Here is a 14,350-nt window from a genome sequence, read left to right on the forward strand (position 1 = left end):
CCTAAACCAGCTTATGCATAAATATTTTAGCAACAATAACAATAACAATAAATGCTTAACAATGATCAACAGATTGGAGATTGATGTTAGATAATGTTGATGATCTAGTGGTGAAAATTTCATAACGTTTATGTTTGCGCTGTTCATTGATCTTTAATAAAAAGAAGAGTAAATGACAATAGTAAATATTTTATAAAGGTAGATAGTGCAAATATATACATACTTGATGTTTGAGTTCGATTGATTGCTTTGTGAGATTACCAATAATAACCTGAGTTTCCTCAAGCATTCTCTTTAATTGATGCACATCAGATTTACTGATTTCATCGTTATTTTCATCTACATTAAGTGATGCTGTTCGTTGTCTTGGAAACCATTCTAAATTATTCATCAAAATCATATGATGTACATAACTCTCGGGACCAGTAAACTCTGTGGGATTTTTGACTCGAAGATGTGCAATAAAGTATAAATAGTGCCACATATTGTGATAGCTTTTCATATGCTCCTCGAAACTAACTTTCTTATTACAAAATACGGAACTGTGTAGACCACATATGAAGCATGTATTTTTCAAGACCTTTTCTTTCTCCTGCTTTTCTAATCTTAGATCAGCAAATGTGTCAATGATTACACCAAAAATAAGATTCAGCACGATTATGATAATCACAAAGAAAAATAAGAGATCATAAACAACTCTTGGCATATAAGATGACTCCAAAAATGACGGTGTCCTCATAATATCACCAATTCCACCTCCATTCCTCAAGCCATGATTTAATGATGTAATTATGCACATAAAAAGTGAATCGCATGCACGTTCCATTTGTGATGATTGATTTGTTTGAGCAGTGACGACAAAATCATCACCAAAGAAAACAAATCCGACAATTGAGAACAAATAGACGAGTATAAATGCCAGAATGCTTGTAAATATAATTGAACGTCCATTCTTTGTTACTGATTTGACAACATTGAGTAATGTCTCTTCGCGATAAACAATCTCGAGAAGCTGTGCAAATAAAATTAAATGTGCTAATAAAATTATTTATGAGAAAATTTTGCAGCACACATCTCTCAAGTACCAGTGAACTATTACTTTTATTGAGTGGGAAAGGATTTAGTGCTAATTAAATTTTAATGAGTACTTTAAAACTGTACAAATTACTAATAAACATTTATATGGTTTTCAAATTTAAATTTCAAAAGTCCGTTAAATTCAATTGCAGAGAAATGCGCTGTCAATTCAAAATTAATACAATACTCACCAAAATAGAAAACAGCAGAGGATTATAGACAATCCCAAAGAAAGCTATCATCAAATAAGCCATCTGAAGTTGTAAATCTGCATTATTAAAGCAGCTACTTTCATGTCGTTTTTTGACCTCAATTTCGTAAACAATACCGATAATATGGAAGAATTTTGTGACGACACAAGCGCTTCCCAATATTGTCGTAAATCCATCAATTGTATTTGCAAATATCATCGATATCATAAACATCAAAATTGACCATCGATATTCAAATTTTGAGTGCAAATAAACTGGCAATAATCCAAGAAAAGCCATTGCGCAAATATTTGATTTCCAATTAAAGTCCACTTCACAGCTACTGAATGGATATAGGAAGATAATGAACAAGTTTATTAGCAGTACAAGTATAAATGTTGCTGTTGAAAAAGCAAATTTATTCTTTGCAATATTAATGTTGAAATAATTATGTGATTTGCGGCTTTCCCATTCGAGTTGGTCCAAAAGTTCTGTGGCTTTACTAAAGAAATCTGGAACCTTTGTGCCTTGCTCATCCCTTTCACATGTCAAAAAGATTTTAGATTTTGTTTCTTGACTCAAATTCTTGCATATTTTCGGAATCGGGAAAATGACATCCTCTAATGTCCGATCATTTTTGACGATTTCAATCTGTGCTGTATTGCTCTCAAAATACTTAAAAGCTTCCTCATGTTCACTCTGTGATATATTCCGCATTGCTTCCTCAAACATTCTATTATTTTTGGCTAATTGATAGCACAAAATATAAAAATTATGAGAAATATTCATTGACTCGGTGCATTCATCTTCGTCCATATAATATCCATGAATGATTTTTTGGAGAAGTTTTTGAAACATTTCGTCGTTCACAGATTTTTCGAGAAAATCAAAACTATTTCTTGACTCTTGTAGTGCAAATAAAAATTTTAAAACACTCCCAAATAATCCAGCATCCCACTTGAATTGAGTAAGAAGAGACATAACGGTTGTCGAGATACTTGAGTCATGATAGATTATGCAATTTTGATTCTCGATACATGGACCTTGACAGAATTCTGTGAGAGCATCTAAGCACGTATAGAATATGAGATCATAATCATCTCGCTGTTGAAATTGTTCTGGAAAATATTAGAATTAATTTTTGTAAGACTCATGAGAACCGTTAAATCAGTTTTGAAAATTTGAATTTTGGAAAAACCGGTAAAATTTAAATTTTTGAAAGCCGTTAAAATTTGAATCTTTGCAAATCCCTAATATTTAAATTTTTGAAAGCCGTTAAAATTTGAATCTTTGCAAATCCCTAATATTTAAATTTTTGAAAGCCGTTAAAATTTGAATTTTAAAAATACGTTAAATTTCAAAGATCCAAAATCAAGCAATACAAAACTGTTGAATTGGAAAATGTTACATGCGCAATAGTAATTAAAACCATGCGAATTACACTTACCGCAAATACAATCAAACAACGAAAGCGTTTCACTGACCAGATTATAATTAATTTTGGTTTTCTGATCGCGTAAAATATTTTGCAATTCCGCATTATGATGTTCACAAAGTAATTGCAGTAATCTTAAAATTTTTCTTGTAACTACGACATTTGCAGATGTAGAACTACTGTTAATTCTAATACAGTACGAATAGTTGTGTGATATAGAATTGCTAGAATAATCTTCCGTGCTTGAATTTTTAATAAGATGGGCATGACTTGATTCATTGTATGACTCAGCATGACTAATGTTAAGCTTGTCTGTTTTAATTTCCAGTTTGCATTCCTGTAAATAAATTAAGTTCTTGATGAGTGTTTGAAATTGAAATAGAAGTTGTGAGTAGCTTGCCTGAATTTTATCATGAATAAGCTTGAAAAAGTCCGATGGTGAATCTAATGACATGATTTTATTGTACAGACATGACTGTGCTTGGGTATTTCCCTTATTAAGCACTTGATTCGCTAAATCCAATCCTTCGATGAAGAAAATGTTCAATTCCGGTGACCTGATAAGCATGGAAATAATTAAATCACCAATATTCTTATCAAGCAATGTCGTTTGAACATCCAAAAGCTCAAAATTATCCTGAAGCATCTTAAACTGACTGTCGAAATAATTTTTCATCTCATTAAATGTAAATTTGATGTCTAATGACATTTTCAATTCTGAAGCATAATCATTCTCATAATGAAGCATGAATTTTAATAAATTAAGCAGCATAATTGAGAGATCTTTGTCGTTGTTTTCAACTAAATAATTAATATGATTAATGGTATTGCTTAGGATATCGATAAATTCCTTAGAGCATTCACCGCTTCCAATCCAATACAAATATTTTGCAATCAAATTATTTTCCGCAAACATCCTCAAGCCAATTTTCGTGACAAGTTCTTGTTGAACGCTACACACCAAATTATGAATACTGCAAAAAAGCATGTCTGTAGTGCTGTCACTCAGTGTGATATCGTCATCTTCTATGATTATTTTAATTTTGGAAAACGACTTTTCTAGGTCAGAGAGTTGATGAAAGTGATGGAATAATGTACGGTATGCTTTTGATGTTATTTCAGGTGATTTTGATAGAACTAGTTGCAAAACATTAGAGATTATCCTTTGATTGTTTGCGTTGCTTATGCTGATAATCTTTGGTACCTTTAGAATGGAAAATACTATTAGATTTAAATAATTAATTAGGGTAATCCTCAATATACCTCATCAGTAAAGAAATCCTTAACTTTTAGTCCAAATTCACTTTGATAGCTTTTAGACACAAGATTTTCAACTTTCTGCTTCTTAATCTCTACTTTTATCAAATTAATCAAATAATTGATGCGACATTGTGTGACATAATCAAAAACAAAATTTATAATATCCAAACTTTTAAGTTTTAAGCTGACAATAGACGTAGTCAATTCCTCATAATTAAACTTTTTGAATCCTTCGATGACATTTAAAATTGTTGACAGCATTTCAAAAACTCCTTCCAAATTATAGAATCCGAATTTCAAAGTAGTGTGCAGGAGGTTGACAACTTCTAGCGTTGTGTTATCTGCGATCTGAAGATAATAAAATTGTCGATTTTTAACGGAATTCTCAGATTTAAATTTTCTTTGAAGATATTAATAAACCATATAAATGTTTAGAAAAGCCATACAACAGCAAACATTTAAATTCTAAAAAGTCGTTACAACTCACCATATATCTAAAGCATTGCTCATCCACAACCAAACGCTTCAAATATTGCTCAATAAATTCTTTAATAATTTGATATTCTGCATGATTCCCACTAAGCACCTCCTTAAAACTCTTATTAACTTTATCAGGAATTAATTTCCAATAAAAAGCCACTTGATTTAAATTCAGACGTTCTCTTGGCGGACGATCAATATACAAGTTATTTAATAATTTACAAAATGATGCACGCAAATCGTCTGGGACACTTTCATGTCTAACGAATGCCATTATATCATGAAAACTTATTTTCTGTGAGAGATAGTTTATGGCGTCAGATTGTCTATCAATGCACATGTTAGAATACAGCTCAATTTGATGATTTAAATATTTGAGAATTGCTGTTTCTTCCTTGCGAAGAATTTCATATCCTGATAGTAAATCCTTGAATGACTTTTTGCTCTGAAAATTACAATTTTTAATAAATTTCATGAATTATACAATTTAGTTATCAATTCAGGCTTACCTTCTTCCATCCGATAAAAATATTATCAACATCACAATCTGTGTCCACTTCCTTATCATGAATATTCTTTATAGACATTAAAATGGATGAATTATTCTTCTTTGTTATTAATCTAAAAATCATATCTTGTGTCCTTGGTAAGGCTTTATTGCCAGCAACACAAAGAGCACTAAGATAATCAAAATATTTGCCATTCCATTTTGACATGTTTTTCTTAATCAAATCAATAAAAGTTTCTATTTCTCTAGGCGCTATAAACTTTTCCAATAACTTTTGATTGTTGTTCAATAAGGCTGTAATTGTGTCTTCGGCAAGAATGTCTAGGCCAATGTGCTGCTGCATTAAATTGAAATAATTACATGCAATAAATTCTTGATTTTTTCGATAATTTTTCTGACTCAATTTTATGATTCTGTAGCACAGCTGAAATATGTATTTGAAGAACTTTGAAGGCATTCCTTTTTCATTGAGAAAATCCGATGACATGCTGAGAATGCAGAAAATCTGTGTAATAATGTTCAATTCACGAAATATTTTCTGTCGTTTCCTATTTGGATTATCAATATTGACTTGTAGGATATTCGAAGCATTAGCATCAATGTCAACATCTCCAATAAATAGAATAAGCCTCTGCAGGATGGAAATCAAACGACCTCGGTCATATTCACTTATGTTACAATTTATAAGTAGTTTTGCTGTTATTGTGGTCAATAAGTCATAAGCTTCATTCGTAAAATCAAAGTCGTGAATCTCATCAGAATTTACAGACACAACACGAAAAGCTTCCTTCTCATCCCTAGCTTTTGAGCATTCGACTTTATAAAATACAGACTTGTCAGATTCACCTCCAACACGAATATTTGAAGCTCTTATCCAAGTGTTTGTAGCTACATTTCTTACTAATACGAAACTCTTGAGTGGAATCAACGCATCCGAATCATTTAATGATATTGGATCCAACTCGAATATTGAGGCAAGGTCACAAGAGTCTGGAATAGCTTTAAGGCTGAAAATATCAAGGATAAATAAGCTACTTATATTTTATAAGAACATATAAGCTTACGAAAACATTTCATGGTGCTGTCCATCACTGTCCAGTTCCGTCACAAGATAATGTCCAGTATTTAAATGTTTGAATCGAAAAAGTGAATTATAATGTGCAATATCACCACGGCAAGGATCATGCTGAACAACTTCAATTTCCCATAAAGCTTTAGAGCTTGTAGCTGTAGACGGCGGAACTCTTTCAGTGCTTCTCAGGAAAACATTCTTATTAAATTCATCTTTTGTGAGATATTTTTGCTGTTCAATGTGGAATAATCTCACAATATCGCCACTTTTAAGGAAGCTCTTTTGATTCTCATTGTGGGTCAGGAACAATGAAATTTTCCAGGATGCTCTTGTGTTAAGGACATTAACCTCTTTCAATCCAATTTTATCGATCAAATCATATTGACTGACACGAAGATTCTTATGACTTACTAAGGCAGATTTGAAAACTACTTCATCGCCAACAGTTATGTCATCACCGATGGATCTTAGCTTATAAACTGGCATAACGTAGAACAAAGAACCTTCATTTCCATTTTTATCAAAATAAGCTTTTAAGGCATCTGTATCAATTATTGAATGGACTTGTTTTGTGACTGTAAGATATTTTTCTGATTTAATATGAAACAGCCTGACAATAGACCCGTATTTCACGCATTTTCCATACAGATTGACTACTTCATTATCCAAAGAAATTTCAACATTATGATCATTAGTATTACAGCAATCCAAACTAGACTTTTTGTTATTTATAGTTTTCTTTACAGGACATATCTTGAATAGACAGTTCTTGAACTTAATCGGCGGCTTAATAAGGTCTCCTTCAGTTGTATTTACAATCACACGATCATCCAGTAAACTATGAAAATATTTTTACTGAAAAATATCACAAAAAGCATGAAATTGATCTTACCCTAATGATGACAGGAATCCATTTGAGTATAATGACACAATGTCACCATAATGGACACTTTTAATCTCTAAATTCATTAAATTATCATAAATTAAAATATTTTTCACAAACACAGTTTTTGAGGTTATTAACAATTTTGGGTATACAAGTCATCAAGTTAAATCATATAAATCAAAGCATAAAGTTAGTATAGTCACACTTTTGGTGCAATCGAAATAGTGTATTTATTTTGAACACAATATGTATAAGTAGGTACTTAAGTTAATTAAAATATTTTAAAACAAATATAAAATATAATTCAACGCTACATGGTAGGATGATAAGATGCAGATATGTGAGTGTCACCTCCTCCTAATTCCTTAAGTAATAGAATCTCTTCTCGCAATTTATCATTCTTTTCTAACAGCTCCTTACAGCTGAGCTGATATTCGAGAATCTCATTTTTCTGTTTTTCTTTTTGGATGTCAAGTTTTTCGCTCAAATTCCTTTGTGCTTCAAGTTCGACGTGTAGCTTCATATTTTCACTTCTAATGAGTTCAATTTCTGAAGAAATGTCAATAAGCTGCTTCTCAAGTGTCTCAATATCGATATCTTTAGCATGTAGCTGACCAGTCAGATGTTTTAATCGCTGCTCATATTCAGCTATTAATCTTTTCGTCTCGCATGTCTCCTGATCTAGATTCTTATATTGACATTCGAGATCCTTAAATTGACCTATTGTTTGCTTCCTTTCTCCTTCCTTAATCGATATCAATCCATCAATTCTCTCAATTTCATGGATATACGATTGCAATTTAGTTCTAATCACTTCCGATTCTTTTTGACTATCAATAAGACACTTTTTGGTCGCATTCAGCTCAGCTGTAATTGTTGCAAGTTCATCAACCATTCGTCCGTTCTCATGAATTGCATTTGTTAAGTGATGCTTGGTTGTTTCGAGTTGCTTGCATAGACATTGATTCTCATTTCTGGTGTCGCACAGAATTGACTCTAGGCGCTTAATCTCACAATTCAAGTCACTGTTAAGGATTGGAATAAAAATAGATTAGGATTAAAAATTAAATCGCAGGATTAAAAATTGACTTACTCAATTTGGGTCTTCATCATCCTATTGGATTCCTTCAAACACGACACAGATTCCATTTTAGACTCAACACAATGCAGCTTCTCGTTCTTCCTGTCTAATGTCATCATGTAAAATTCCTTCTCACGTTCCACTGTGGATTTTTCGCTCTTAATTTTACTTATTTCAGCAGATAGCTTGTCAATCTGGTCTTTAAGGCAGTCATTGGATTTATTAAGGCAGCATATTTGAGATTCTCGTTCACTTAATTCACACTTTGTGAATTCTAGTTGATTTTGGACACTCATTAAGACATTTTCAGTCTGTTGACTGAGCATCTTAACTTGATTGTAAGTATTGTTGAGCTTTTTGTAATCCTCATCTGCTGACCGTAGCTTTATCTGTAGCTCACAATTTTCTTCTCTAAGCTGTTTAATTGTAGTAAATGCTGGTGTTTTGGCTGTATGGAGATCCTGGATTTCAAGTTTTAATTTTGATATCGTTTCCTCTAATTGGATGATCTTCTTATTGTCACTAATCTTACAATCTTGCAGGACCTTAATCTTGTCATTTAATGCATCATTGTCCATTTTCATTGACTGTGCTTTATTTAATGCACAATCACGTTCACATTCAGCACGTCTCAAATTATTTGTAACAGTAAGTACGCCATGTGGATGCATTGGAACTTTTTCATTTCTTAAACTGCACAACTCGTCTTGAAGCTTACAAACTTGCAGTTCCTTTTCCCTTAATTGTGAATAAATTTGATGGACATTGCAGCTTGAATTACTGCAATGATTTGTGTGATGTGAATATTGTGGCTCTCTTGGCTGATTTTCACACATCATTTTGAGTCTGTTCTGTAGAATGTCACGTTCCTTAATTAGTTCCGAAATTATTTCTGAATTCTTATTTGAGGATTGCTGTTCCTGCTCATTTTGTTTATTTTTAAGGTATTCAATCTCAAAAAGCAGTTTTTGTTCCTGTTTTGTCTTTTCCTTTAATGTACGTTTTAGTTCCTTTATTTCTTGAGGAATGTTACTTCCATTGGAATTGAGATTTTCTTTTAGTTCCGCAATATTTCGATTTTGATTCTTTATCCTTAAATTTGCTTCTTTTTCGACATAAAGTGCTGCTTCCGTAATTTCCTTCAGTTGGTCTTCTAAATTCTTAATTTTAGTCTTTTGGGCTTTCCATTTTTGGAACAGCTTTTCGTACCGTTCATCATCATCAGCCAATTTTGCAGTTAGTTCTATTTTATCTCTTTGTAAATGACTAATGTCCTCTGTGATTTTAGAAACATCCTTATAACAGCAATCACGTGCGAGAGCATTAACAGGTCTACCACCAACAAATAAGGCACTTAGTCTTTGAATTTCACGTTCCTTCTCAGCTTCTTGCTTCTTTAAAACTTCAATAACATCTTCAGCATGTTTTAAATCATTTTTAAGCTTTTCTAATTCCTTTGCGGTTCTTTTGTTCGTTGGTGCACTAGATTTTGCTGATGTGCATCCACAAGCCTGTTCTTTGGAATCTGATGAGAGGTCAGGGAATGAAGCATTTTTGCGAACCGTTGAAATAAATGGCTTTAATGACTGTTTCCTTTTTGACTTGTCAGACTGACTGTATAAGGCTATCATGTGATTGAGTTCTGAGCATTTTTCATCAAGTGACTTCCTGTCAGCTTCTAAACTTCTGATTTTCCTCTTTAATCCTATAAGAATTTAATTAGATATGCTGAAAATTGATGAAAATGAATAAAACTTACCAGCATTTTCGATTTGGACATTCTTTTCTTTATTAAGTAGTTCCAATTTCAATCGATTGACTTCATGTAGCAGCTTAGAATTGTCACATTTGTATACCTAAATGAAAAGCTTAATTAGTGAAGGAATTTATTGAATTTTACATCAACAAACCTCATTTCCAAGTTCCCAAGCCTTTTTCTCTTCCAACAGTTGTCCAAGCTCATCTTTTGCCTTTCTTTAAACTCTCTGTTGTGGCTATTAAATCATCCAAAATAGTCGAAACCAACGGAACTGCTGAAAGTGGCAAGGAATGTGATGAATATCCGAGTAAATCTAATTTCTGACGCATATAATCCTGTCGTATGTTAAAATCCATGTTAATTTCACTTATTTTACAAACTTAACATAACAATTTAAGGCCACTAAACATAGTAAATGAATTAAATTAATAAATATCGATTGTTTATGTTTTTTTCAACTGTCTTTTTGTGAATGCGGCTGAAAAGTCAAGTAAGCTTTACATTCAAGAAAATTCCTACGCACGGAAGTCAAAATATCCTTGAATGCTACGCACGGAAGTAAAAAAGTCCTTTTCAATTTTTTCGGTCTAACCACACATCACGAAGTTTCTGAAACTTCTTTAAAAAATCTTAATTATAGCAACTATTAGACTGTAAATTGTACTTATTCTGAAGGTAAAAACATTTATTTACCGGAATAATATCAAGGTTACTTAAATTAAGTTGTTTTTCATTCTAGAATTTCAAAAAATAACTTACGAAAATGGGGAAAATTATGAAAGCAGGAAAAGTAAGGAATAACATGAAAAATCAATAAACAATGACTAATTATATGTTTTAACAGGTCGTGATCGTTCTCGGAGGACGATTTGCCGGACGAAAAGCTGTAATATTGAAAACAGTTGATGAAGGCACGAGTGATAAGCCTTTTGCACAAGCACTTGTAGCTGGAATTGCGCGTTATCCAAGACGTGTGGTTCGTCGTATGCGAAAAGATAAAATCAAGAAGAATACACGCATAAAGCCATTCATCAAGTGTATCAATTACAATCATTTAATGCCAACACGTTACAGTGTATCTGATGTTACTCTTGACCAGAAATACGGCGTCAAGGATTTCAGAGATCCAGCAAAACGCAAGAAGGCTGCATTCCAGATTCGTATGAAGTTAGAGGACCGCTTTAAGCAAGGCAAGAACAAGTGGTTCTTCCAAAAATTACGTTTCTAAACAACGTACTTGAAATCGTACTCAGTATTTAAATAATTTACTATTTTATACCAAAGAAATTGATCTCAATTATTTTGCAATAAATAAAATAATTCCATTTGTTTCATGCATTCATAAAATTAACGGTCGTTTTTATTTCAAATTTTTGCTGGGTGTTTATAGAATTTTGAATTTTTTGGTCAACTACCAAAAATTACAGGAAAAGTAAACAAAATTTAAGTCAATTAAAAATAATGGATTTATCTAATAACAGCTCACAAATTGAGCCTGTTAATGTTAGGAAACTTATACAGACACTGAAGGACATCAAGTCACTAAAAGAATCATATCCAAAAAGCATAGAAGTTGCTGTAAAATCAAATTATACACAAATTAAGATAAGTAAACAATTAAAGTACGACATAACAGCTGAAATTGAATTAAGCTATGCTGAAAATAATTGGATTATAGCAGCACATAACTTTCCTGAAAAGGCAGCCTCTAGTTTGCTAAAAATCGGAAGTTCAATGAGTTTAAAAAGTGCTGTCGAAGGATTTTTGTTGTTAATTAATAATCTTCAGAATTACTTTGAATCACTGTATATTTTGGACTTAAACTGCATAGTATTAGAGCCTCATGAAAAGTTAATGAGCATCAATTGGAGACTGATCAAATACAGCAAGTTTGCATTCATTAAAATCGAATTTGTAGATCCGCTGGATGTTAATAATTTCAATGTGACATTTTATGGAAAGGATCACATTATAAAGGAACTGAATGCAGCATATAGTACAAATAGCTATTATGATGAAGATGAAATAGACATTTACCAGAAATTGTGCATCAAGTTGAAAATATTGGAATTTCCGTACACAAATAGAGCTGAGGATAACGATGAATGCTCAATTTGTCTGTGTCAGCATAATGAACAAAACGAGAGTCCTATTGTATGCTGTGAAAATCCACGATGTGATCAACTATTTCATGCTAGTTGCCTTAATCAGCATTTAAACATTAATAGCTATAAAGTGCTAAGTGTAGCTGTTGGTGAATGTCCATTCTGTAAGCAAAAAATATCTTCAAATTTCTCAGGATTCATGAAAAAGCAACAAGATATAGCAGAACAAAACAGACTAGATAGAATGGTTGAAAACAGCATGATTATTACTGATAAAATGGATACAACTCAAATTTAAATAAATAAATGAATTAAAAGTCAGTGACATCCTCTAAGCATCTTTCCTTGAAAAAGTTGTGCCTCTTAAATTTCTTTACAGGAACTTCTGCCTTGAAAAATGATGTCATCTTCTTGCTTGCTAATTTGACTTTCTTCTCACTAGTTTCTTCCTCTTCCTCAAATTCAACACTATAAGCATGATTCTCGTCTAATGCGTTTGATGCTGTGGACCAACTAAATCTAACAATTCGAGGATATCCAAATAGTGGCTCAAAATTCTTTAAAAATCTTTTAGTAACTGGATCACCAGGATATCCACTTCCAAAACCATCACTCGGAATTTCAATTCCTTCTCTAAATGACCAGACTTTTAAGGCATGATCACGCGATACTTTGGCACAAATTGAGGCAAGAGATACAATTGGATAGAGGGAATCAGCCTTTTTAGCAACAGTTATTTTAATATCAGGAAATATAGCTTGCAACTTTGCTTGATATTTCTCTGGTGGACCAACTGTGTCTACATATATTTCAGCAACATTAACTTCAAGTTCCAAAGCCTTTTTAATTAAATCTATAGCTGATTCCATTGAAACTTCATTCAGACTTCTCTTTGTTCTTCTCAACATGCTTGTACTAATTTCGTTTGGTGATATAACATCAACTGCCCATCCAATTGATTCTGTTGCATAATCTTTATTATTGCTGTCCACAAAAATCTTATCTCTTTGCTCTTCTGTAAGTTGTTTGGAATCAGCACATCCAAGATCCTTGAGAATTGACTTTTTATTAATTGGACAGAATGCTATTCCATAGACCATAGGTCCTAAAACTGGTCCTCTGCCTGCCTCATCCACTATAATTAAGGACTTAAGTGAAAATGTTTATATTTTGATTAATTTTTGTTTACCTCCCAACATGCATTTTTCTGTTTTACAAATATCAGGAATTTTAGAAAAATACACAAAACTCTTTGAATTGTCCTGACTACTTATGTAGTCCTTAAGTGATTCTAATGAATCTATATTGTCGGATTTCATATTTTATTACAAATTAACTAAAAATTTAGAATGTTTATAATGTAAAAATTATTGGCGGGAAAACAATTAATGCCCAAAATATCCAATTTGAATCATATGGGAGGAAATAAATTATATGTGGAATGGAATGCGATTAGATTGCGTATGCTGAAGCTTGGCCTTTTTCTGTGGAGTTGATGGATGGCTTCCGAAAAAATCATTTGAGCTGAAAAATTAATCGGATGGATTAAAATTAATCCTAAGATTTAAGAGTGGATTAAATCTTACTTTGATCGATATTCATGTCCTATGGGCGAACTTTGGTTGAAAAAGTCCGACCTAGTCTGTGATGTGCCTGGTGTCCTGAATGAACTTCGTGGTTTTTCGCTAGAATAATCAGAAGATAAGGTCATATTGGCTGGATTACGATAAATTTCGTGCTGCTTCTTCATCTTATTTCGCATGTACACTTCCTTCAATTTTTCCTGCATTAATCGGCGTTGTTGGATCAAGCTGTCAAGATGCTTCTTTATCTTCATAACTTCAGCCTTTTCCTTCTCATATATTTGCTTTGCTTGGCGGTATTTTGTCTTCTTAAATTAAATCTAAATTTAATAAGAATTATCCACATAATTAATCTCATTATTTACATAATCACGAGTCTTTTTAGCCATGTCACGAACTTGTGTCTCCTGGAACTGTAATATTTTTGCCGGTTCTTGAAATAAATTCTGGATGTTTGGTTGAAAGTTATTCCTCAATTTTTCAGGCAGTTTAGACATTTCCTCGTATCGAACGTTTTCTTTACATATTGGACATTTCTTTCCTCCTGTAATCAAATAATTAGTTAGCATAGATTGAAATATTTGTTTTAATCATCTTACCAGTTGGCTTTAAGCAAAATTTGCACACAATATGAGAACAAGAGAGCAAGAAATGCTTATTATCATTGCCTAACAGTGCACTGCACATATTACAATGAATCCAAAACGGCGGTCCCATTGTTAATTTAATTAATATTCTTAAAAATTGTCAATTCTTTGGTTCCTTTGGTTTGCGAGAGAAAAAATGTTACTAAACTAAATTCAAATTTTATGTTGCGCAAAGTAATCAACGAAAGTTCAAAATTTAAAAAGAAGTCCAAACTTTGAACTGCTTTGAACTTTAAGATTTTTGGATGCAAACTTGGGAAACATAA

At 32.3% G+C, this 14,350-nt stretch overlaps 5 protein-coding genes across 5 annotated transcripts; 2 read left to right on the top strand and 3 right to left on the bottom strand.

Annotated features, from left to right (window-relative positions):
* Nucleotides 1-11: 11 nt before the first annotated feature.
* LOC139092754 (inositol 1,4,5-trisphosphate-gated calcium channel ITPR3-like) lies at nt 12-10,202 on the bottom strand. The gene is given in 14 exon segments (XM_070643288.1): nt 12-151; nt 224-1,012; nt 1,269-2,386; nt 2,716-3,040; nt 3,104-3,907; nt 3,967-4,311; nt 4,451-4,888; nt 4,953-5,958; nt 6,016-6,861; nt 7,224-7,934; nt 8,003-9,695; nt 9,750-9,846; nt 9,901-9,966; nt 9,968-10,202. Coding segments are annotated over 14 exon segments (8,472 nt in total). The 5' UTR covers nt 10,106-10,202; the 3' UTR covers nt 12-55.
* Nucleotides 10,203-10,280: 78 nt separating this feature from the next.
* Nucleotides 10,281-11,096, top strand: LOC139092733 (large ribosomal subunit protein eL27-like). Its single transcript, XM_070643261.1, has 3 exons — nt 10,281-10,424; nt 10,489-10,539; nt 10,594-11,096. The coding sequence occupies exons 2-3, from the start codon at nt 10,513-10,515 to the stop codon at nt 10,975-10,977; spliced, it is 411 nt and encodes a 136-aa protein (XP_070499362.1). The 5' UTR covers nt 10,281-10,424; nt 10,489-10,512; the 3' UTR covers nt 10,978-11,096.
* A 114-nt stretch (nt 11,097-11,210) lies between these two features.
* Fancl (E3 ubiquitin-protein ligase Fancl) lies at nt 11,211-12,166 on the top strand. Its single transcript, XM_070643289.1, has one exon. It carries the CDS (start codon nt 11,211-11,213, stop codon nt 12,150-12,152), a length of 942 nt encoding a protein of 313 aa, XP_070499390.1. The 3' UTR covers nt 12,153-12,166.
* LOC139092769 (ribonuclease H2 subunit A) lies at nt 12,095-13,215 on the bottom strand. The gene is made up of 2 exons (XM_070643302.1): nt 13,044-13,215; nt 12,095-12,989 (listed from the first exon to the last, which is right to left on the bottom strand). Exons 1-2 carry the CDS (start codon nt 13,171-13,173, stop codon nt 12,166-12,168), a joined length of 954 nt encoding a protein of 317 aa, XP_070499403.1. The 5' UTR covers nt 13,174-13,215; the 3' UTR covers nt 12,095-12,165.
* A 69-nt stretch (nt 13,216-13,284) lies between these two features.
* LOC139092757 (uncharacterized) lies at nt 13,285-14,197 on the bottom strand. The gene is made up of 4 exons (XM_070643290.1): nt 14,037-14,197; nt 13,803-13,981; nt 13,441-13,745; nt 13,285-13,378 (listed from the first exon to the last, which is right to left on the bottom strand). Exons 1-4 carry the CDS (start codon nt 14,152-14,154, stop codon nt 13,285-13,287), a joined length of 696 nt encoding a protein of 231 aa, XP_070499391.1. The 5' UTR covers nt 14,155-14,197.
* Nucleotides 14,198-14,350: the final 153 nt, after the last annotated feature.

Source organism: Chironomus tepperi, unplaced genomic scaffold (assembly GCF_022539635.2).
Source record: "Chironomus tepperi strain 1889 unplaced genomic scaffold, CSIRO-AGI_Ctep_v1 contig_309, whole genome shotgun sequence".
Classification (NCBI taxonomy): Eukaryota; Metazoa; Arthropoda; class Insecta; order Diptera; family Chironomidae; genus Chironomus; species Chironomus tepperi.

Coding starts and splice junctions, on each gene's coding strand:
- Fancl (XM_070643289.1), top strand. CDS start 11,211: ATGGATTTATCTAATAACAGCTCACAAATTGAGCCTGTTAATGTTAGG.
- LOC139092769 (XM_070643302.1), bottom strand. CDS start 13,173: ATGAAATCCGACAATATAGATTCATTAGAATCACTTAAGGACTACATA. Junction 12,990..13,043: donor AGAAAAATGCATGTTGGGAG/GTAAACAAAAAT, acceptor CCTTAATTATAG/TGGATGAGGCAGGCAGAGGA.
- LOC139092757 (XM_070643290.1), bottom strand. CDS start 14,154: ATGGGACCGCCGTTTTGGATTCATTGTAATATGTGCAGTGCACTGTTA. Junction 13,982..14,036: donor ATTTTGCTTAAAGCCAACTG/GTAAGATGATTA, acceptor ATTTGATTACAG/GAGGAAAGAAATGTCCAATA. Junction 13,746..13,802: donor CTAAAAAGACTCGTGATTAT/GTAAATAATGAG, acceptor ATTTAATTTAAG/AAGACAAAATACCGCCAAGC.
- LOC139092733 (XM_070643261.1), top strand. CDS start 10,513: ATGGGGAAAATTATGAAAGCAGGAAAA. Junction 10,540..10,593: donor AAATTATGAAAGCAGGAAAA/GTAAGGAATAAC, acceptor ATGTTTTAACAG/GTCGTGATCGTTCTCGGAGG.